The sequence below is a fragment of the Triticum aestivum genome, chromosome 6B (genome assembly GCF_018294505.1).
Source record: "Triticum aestivum cultivar Chinese Spring chromosome 6B, IWGSC CS RefSeq v2.1, whole genome shotgun sequence".
NCBI classification, from domain to species: Eukaryota; Viridiplantae; Streptophyta; class Magnoliopsida; order Poales; family Poaceae; genus Triticum; species Triticum aestivum.
In genome coordinates this window covers 227,907,385-227,915,313 of record NC_057810.1, presented here as the reverse complement: position 1 = coordinate 227,915,313, position 7,929 = coordinate 227,907,385, and the positions used below count along the sequence as shown (strand labels likewise).

General features: G+C 38.9%; 1 protein-coding gene across 6 annotated transcripts; it reads left to right on the top strand.

Moving 5' to 3' along the window:
• Positions 1 to 1,252: 1,252 nt before the first annotated feature.
• LOC123136699 (uncharacterized) lies at positions 1,253 to 5,208 on the top strand. 6 transcript variants are annotated; one of them, XM_044556173.1, is made up of 4 exons: positions 1,253 to 1,778; positions 2,959 to 3,037; positions 4,275 to 4,340; positions 4,840 to 5,208. In XM_044556173.1, exons 1-4 carry the CDS (start codon positions 1,723 to 1,725, stop codon positions 4,930 to 4,932), a joined length of 294 nt encoding a protein of 97 aa, XP_044412108.1. In that variant the 5' UTR covers positions 1,253 to 1,722; the 3' UTR covers positions 4,933 to 5,208. The 6 variants fall into 6 exon arrangements, 2 of the variants coding, with proteins under 2 accessions (XP_044412108.1, XP_044412107.1); XR_006467234.1 differs by having other exon boundaries at positions 1,259 to 1,841; XR_006467233.1 differs by having other exon boundaries at positions 1,264 to 1,841; positions 4,859 to 5,208.
• The last annotated feature ends 2,721 nt before the right edge of the window (positions 5,209 to 7,929 follow it).

Genomic DNA, 7,929 nt, shown 5'->3' with positions numbered 1-7,929 from the left:
TAACTTGCATGATTTGAATGAAACTAACCCGGACTCACGCTGTTTTCAGCAGAACTGCCATGATGTTGTTTTATGTGTAGAAAAGAAAAGTTTTCTGAATGTCCTGAAAATCCACGGAGGCACTTTTTGGAATTAACTAGCAGAGTGGCCCGCTCGATGCGCGGGCTAGAATTTTATGAAGTTTAAATTTGAGAAGCGCGGGCTTAAAATTTCAAATTCGATTTGAAGTAAATTATAGTCTTATGTGGATATAATGTACAAAGGTAATTACATTTACCAGAATAAGATGTGTAGAATTTTTTTTTATAACCTAACTCTTAATAGCATTAAAACATCTAGTCCATTTTTTCCTTGTTGAAATAAAGGGTATGTGATAGAAGATTATTTACAAAACACCTAACATTAGCCTTTGAGAGGATGGGCAAGTAATAAAGCCTTAGTCTCTAAAATCTGCCTAATATTGGTTCATCCATGCACTTCCCCTCACTGATCTCCCTATTTTTTGGACATTGGAAAGGAATTGATTCATCAAGATGATCACATCTCCATGCAGATGATCTAACTCTTTCTTTTCAGCATGTGACATATCTATCCACATATGATATGTTCACACCAATGTCTATACCATCGTCTTATGGTCTGACGATGGATATACTGGATGTTGTTGATGTGATTGCAAACACACATATTTTATCCTCAAATAGCCGGGCACAAAAATTAGACACCTATAATAAGAATGTGTGCAAGCTATAGTGATTTTTTTAAATAACTAACAAAGTGATATACAATACTTTTATCGTATGCTCGTCAAGTGCTGGTGGTAAACATGATTTTACCATTTGATGGTTTTGATGGTATGTGGAATTATCGTTCAATATTTGGGAAAATGTTGAGCTCAAACTTTATCACTGAATTCTTTGGGGGCACCTCGTTGTAGCCGTGGGTTTGCCGGATACGTCTGCACGAACTGTGTTGATAGTTTGTGATGGTGACATGAAATGATACTTTCGTATGCATAGTCCAAATAACAATGATGATTACCGGTTCGAGTTTTTTTCTACGGTCGTGTAATATTCAGAATATTTTACAGCATAAAGCATTATAGGAGTATATAACTTAGGTTGAGCACACGTATGTGCACTCTACCTGTATACAATCTGATTAGTAGGAATTTTTTTAGTTGTCTTTAAACCAATGTTTTTTTTTCTTCTGCTGGAAGCCGAGCAGGATCACGGAGATGTACAGACTGCACACATTTTTCTGGTGGAAGCCGAACATGATCATTTTTCTGAAGCTCACTCACACGTAGCTCTTGAATATTCTGAAACAAAAACATAGCTCTTCACTAATCCCCTTTTCATGTCCTTCCGTCCCCTCGCTCCACCAAAATTGCTTCCACTCGAGCTCAAGATTCCCAACAACACCTCAATTCCCCTGTTGATTCCCTGCCGTGGCCTTGCTCGTCCTCACCTGCACGCACCGCTGCAGCTCGGCTCACTGGTGCGGCCACGGGGCGAGCCTAGTTTCGCTCGCTGTACGCCTCCTTGATCTCTCAGGCCGGTCAACAGCGACGGAGGGGTAGTAGGGCTCGATGAGAAGCTGCGCCATGGAGGATGCGAGCTTGCCGATCTTGAATGTGTCGTCGTCGTTAGCGTCCTTGGAGGCGATGTGGGCGTGGATCTCATCTCCCGGAGCCAGCTTGGATCCACATCGATTGTGAGGATGCTGGCGGCTTTGTTTTCCCTCGCATCGTGGTTGTCCCCGAGCAAGGCAGCCCGGTAGGTCCTCTTCATCCTCGACAGTGGCAGCCTGAATTCGGCGACTCTTTCTTCCACCTAGAGGTCCCCCTTCTTCCTTTCCTATCTTTCCATATATCTTTTTCTTGTTTCTTATCCTGTCTCTGCATGTGTATGGCTAAACCAATATAATGTGCATTAAGGTACAGCTTGTTAGTGAAAAGATGTAAATTTATTTATGCCCCCTCCACCTTTTTCTGTACTTGGGACTTGCAACGGCAGAGGCCCCTCTGCCCTCGTTCAGATTCAACAAATTTAATAAGTAATTAGTTTATTTGTGATTAGCTATAGCTTTTAAGATTTTCCCAAAGATTGAATTAATTTTAATAAGTGATATGGAAATAGGTGCTATTACATTTTGCATATTAACTATAACGATCTGTGGATACTGTCACTATCGTATTGCACAATAGGATAAGCTTAAAATATCTGATAATATATAGTGTCGACAAATTATAATATTGAGTTATTTCCATTGAATGTTGATGCATGTTTCGAATACTTCTGGGAGTAGTAGATTATATCTGTCCTTGCCATATCATGTTATTAGCATAGAAAAGTCAGTTTTGCTCCATGTACTTATGGTTATCTAAAATGCTAGTAGCATCTACAAGTGTGTGTTTAGTTCCTACCTTAAGAATATTTTTGTGTAGACTATGTTCTTGACCGCATCATCCTTGTTGTTAGTTCATTTGCTATATAAAAGAAAATAACAGGTGTGATCAAGTCAATAGGATATTACTTGCAAGTGTTTTTTCTAAGTATTCCCTTTCTCTTATGTTTCTCATGAACTCCTTGAGCTTTATGTGGAACACTCGGTCAACAATATCAGACCGTTCTCCTTGCAAAAAAAAAAGGAAAACCAACAATATAAGATCTTTCTGCTGTTGCTTGGCCTACTTCTGTAGCATAGATAGATTGCATCTCCGGCCAAGTTGCGTTGCATGTGAATGTCACAAATAGGTCTGTGTATCCAAGCCACTGACATATTTACATAGCATCTTGGTAGTTTTGTGCTTTGTATCTTAGGCTATCTGTCAAGCTGGATGGCACATGGCAGTAGTATTCTCCTTAATACCTGGTCAACCGTTGTATTTCTATTGCGTCTTGCAAGTCAGCATACAATTCCGTTCTTAGGTTTCCTTGATGTCTTTCGATCCAGTCTATTGGTACAGCAAAATATATGCAAGGGCAATGAACTGCAATTTAGGCTTTTCACACACGAGCAAGTGTTTCGACAGGTTAGTATGTTGTTGTATATGATTCTCATAGTATTCCAACATTGTTATATCCTTTCTCTTCCACTTTGCACCTTCTTTTAATGTGTAATGTGTATTTTGTCTCTACCCATCTTCTCCGTAGGGGAATAATAATATATACTGCATAGCCATGAATTTTGAATGGTTCTCGGATATAGGTCTCATGTCTTTGTACTGAACAATGATATCTCGCCCTTTTCTATTCTGTGTTGTATCATTCACAATCAAGGCTGCAACTTCAGTTGCAGATGGCATGTCATGTTGTCTTAATCTCATGTTGTGGTAGCCACCTTTTCAAGTTTATCCCTTGCCATTCTGAGTGTTTTAGCTAGTACTCCTGATTTTGCCGCAGTCTTGGTTAAGCCATACTACATGGAAATTTGTTCGCATGTTGTTTTGACAAAGAAATAATTGGTAGCTACGGTCAGGACCAAATGTAGCATGTTTTTTTTATTTTAATACACCACTTTAAATTAGTTGCAGATCATATGGAACTGCATAGGCGGACGGGCTTGATAACCATTTGCGGATGGTAAACTGTGTATGATCAGATATTTGTACATCAAATACACTGGGTTATTGAAGAAACTTTTGTAAGCCTGGAAACAATGGAAGACATAGATAACACAATTGTTGCTCAAAGCAGAAGCAATCTATAATATTGTTTCCAGTACACCTTACTACATTCGTGCACCATGTAAGAGAAGTTTAGCAGTTGAATTCAAAGTAGTAAGTAAAGATAAGTGGATGATAATACACATAAAGAAATAAGTCTGTACAATTTTCTTCACGCACGTGGTTCAGAGGTTCTTCTTTTGGCATATTTGTGCAGTCTGGCACATCTCCATCTATGATCGAATGTTTTCTCATTTTCTTGTCAGTAAGAAATAATTTGAAATATTTTCCTGGTCCAAGCTTAAACCACTAACCCAAGTGTGCCTACTTGAATCAAAATCCAAGCTATTTTCTTATAATACCACCTATTAAAGATTCATGGTTAGTAATGGATCAGCTTGTGGTATTACATATTTGATACTTTTAACCACCTTGGCAGATTTCTAACATTTTTGCTATGTGGCCCACCTTTTATTTCCTTTGGTTCTTCCTGCACAATGGATAAGATGAGATATTGTAAAATCGTTGTGTAGTACTGCTCAAGGTTATGAAGATTTATGATTTGGATATTTTTTCTACTTATAAAATTTCGTCTTTGTTGTAGAAAGGAGATCAACTTCCAAGACCAGTGGATGTTAAGTTCCAATCTTCAGTTGAAAACACAAATATTGTGAGTACCTTTTACCTCAGTCGTGTAGTTACATGCAAGTCCATAAAAAGCATATGTTTTCTGAAGAATAAAATTGCAATTGAGGATGGCAAGTTCATGTACAATTGAAAATCGCAAGGTGAACTTAGGGTCTGATCTGAACTTAAAGGCTATTGCCTCTGTTCATTGATATAAGATGTTTTATATGGCAAGTCTAGAAAATGTATTATATTACAGAGGCAGTACTTGTTTGTGTTGTCACACCTTAAATTAAGGACGCGGATGTACTGCTGATTATGTTCTGTTGAGAAAGATTGAACTCTAAGAATATGAATATGATAAGATTGCAATCAAGGATGCGAAATTGATCTACAATAACGACAACAAAATCACAACGGGAACTTGGGACATGATTAAAAAGCTATTTCATTGTGTTGTCATACCTTGAATTGAAGATGTAAGTTGTATTTTCATACCCAAAAGTATTGTTTTTAAGAAAAATAAATAAACTTTATGTCAGTTCTATATGATCTCTGTAGATGGTACTTGCCGGAGGTGGTTTGCTTGCTCGATGGAGCCGATCAATCAAGGAGATTTGGACACTCGCTCGTGAGAGTTACTTTTTTTTAGGGAAAGCCATTATGACGGTGTATATTGATTTGCAATAATAGCTACATCAGCCGTAAGGACGGCAAGTTAAAAAGCTGGAGGTTGCTTGTCATGGATATGAGTCCAACCTATTGTGAGTTTTGTTTTTGGGACCGTGAGATTGATTGTAAGATTGGTGTGAAGAACATGACATGGATGGTAAAATTGATCGTGAGATTAGTGTTTTCATAAGATATATATGGGAAAAAAACAAAAGGGCATGTATGGCTTGGATGTTCAAGAGAAGTAATCAACCTACCTACCTGGACACGCGCGTTGTGCGAGCCGGCCACCTCGAACTCGGTGGAGGCGACATGTGCCTTCTGCTTGGGTCTTTTCTTTCTTTGCATCCCTAAATCGTAGGAAGGCTGGAAAGCCTAGATTGATGCGTGGTGGATTTTTTAGAGGAAAAAAGTGACGTGAAGAAGGACGGTCTGGTCTAGTATAATGGCAATGGTGGGTAAATTTTGAGTTAAATCTAATCTAATGGCTATATAATTTTCTATATTAAATTAACGGTTAGATGTTTCTCATTTTTGTGGTAATTTCTAGAGTAATTTCTTTTTTCTGGTTAACCCGTCAAGTATTTTTTATATATTTTATATATAATAAATAAGAATTTCTGGGCAAAAGAAATACACCAGGGGGCCCAGGGCCTGTCCACGAGACAGGGGGGCGCCCCCCCTGTAGGGCGCGCCCCCCTATCTGGTGGGCCCCCTGGACCTCCACCGACCTCAACTCCAACTCCATATATTCACGTCCGGGAAGAAAAAAATTAGGGAGAAAGTTTCATCCCGTTTTACGACACGGAGCCGCCGCCAAGCCCTAATCTCTCTCGGGAGGGCTAATTTGGAGTCCGTTCGGGGCTCCGGAGAGGGGGATTCGTCGCCGTTGTCATTATCAACCATCATCCATCACCAATTTCATGATGCTCACCGCCGTGCGTGAGTAATTCCATCGTAGGCTTGCTGGACGGTGATGGGTTAGATGAGATTTACCATGTAATCAAGTTAGTTTTGTTAGGATTTGAACCCTAGTATCCACTATATTCTGAGATTGATGTTGCTATGACTTTGCTATGCTTAATGCTTGTCACTAGGGCCCGAGTGCCATGATTTCAGATCTGAACCTATTATGTTTTCATGAATATATGTGTGTTCTTGATCATATTTTGCAAGTCTATAGTCACCTATTATGTGTTATGATCCGACAACCCCGAAGTGACAATAATCGGGATACTTCTCGGTGATGACCATAGTTTGAGGAGTTCATGTATTCACTATGTGTTAATGCGTTGTTTCGGTTCTCTATTAAAAGGAGGCCTTAATATCCCTTAGTTTCCGCTAGGACCCCGCTGTCACGGGAGGGTAGGACAAAAGATGTCATGCAAGTTCTTTTCCATAAGCACGTATGACTATTTACGAAATACATGCCTACATTACATTGATGAACTGGAGCTAGTTCTGTGTCACCCTATGTTATAGCTATTACATGAGGAATCGCATCCGGCATAATTATCCATCACTGATCCATTGCCTACGAGCTTTTCATATATTGTTCTTCGCTTATTTACTTTTCTGTTGCTACTGTTACAACTACCACAAAAACCCAAAAAGCTATTATCTTTACTTTTGCTACCGTTACCTTTATTATCATACCATTTTTGCTACTAAATACTTTGCTACAGATACTAAGTTATCCAGGTGTGGTTGAATTGACAACTCAACTGCTAATACTCAAGAATATTCTTTGGCTCCCCTTGTGCCGAATCAATAAATTTGGGGTGAATACTTTACCCTCGAAAACTATTGCGATCCCCTACACTTGTGGGTTATCAAGACTAATTTCTGGTGTCGTTGCCGGGGAGCATAGCTCTATTCTCTGAGTCACTTGTGATTTATATCTGTTGATCACTATGAAGAACTTGAAAGACGACCGAACTACTATTTTGCCCTCAACTACGAGGGGAGGTAAGGAACTGCCATCTAGCTCTGCACTAGATTCTCCTTCTGTTATTAGTAGGCTTGCGACACCTAAACCTGCTACTGCTATGAATTCTGATATGTCGCATGTTATTGATGATGCCACTTCTGCTATGCATGATGAAACTACTTCTGTGCGTGATACTACTTTGCCATTAGGTGAATTTCTTGATGAACAACTTGCTAGAGTTAGGGGGAATGAAAATATTGACGATGCTATTATTGATGATAGTGATGATGAAGGTTCTCCCAATGATTATGTATTACCTGTTGTTCCTAAGGGTTATGTTATGAATGAAGAAGCTGCTAGGGAAATCTTTGCTTGCAATGATAGATATGATCTTAAGAAATTATTAGCTAAATGGAAGCAGCAGTCTCTTAATGTTAGAAGGAAACCTGACCCTGCTTTTGCTACTTCACCTATCTGTGTTACTGATAAGGATTATGAATTCTCTGTTGATCCTGAAATTATTACTTTAGTTGAATCTGATCCTTTTTATGGCCTTGAATCTGAAATTGTTGTGGCACATCTTACCAAGTTAAATGATATAGCTACCCTATTTACTAATGATGAGAAGTCTCGCTATTATTATATCCTTAAGATATTTTCGTTCTCATTAAAGGGTGATGCTAAGACTTGGTATAATTCTCTTGCTCCTTGTTATGTGCGTAGTCCCCAGGATATGATTTATTACTTCTCTGCTAAATATTTCACTGCTCATAAGAAACAAGCTGCCTTGCGGGAAATATATAATTTTGTGCAAATCAAAGAAGAGAGTCTCCCACAAGCTTGGGGGAGGCTTCTCCGGTTACTTAATGCTTTGCCTGATTATCCTCTTAAGAAAAATGAAATATTTGATATCTTTTATAATGGACTAACCGATGCTTCCAAGGACTACTTGGATAGTTGTGCTGGTTGTGTTTTCAGGGAAAGAACAGTCGACGAAGCAGAAATATTATTGAATAATATGTTGACTAAT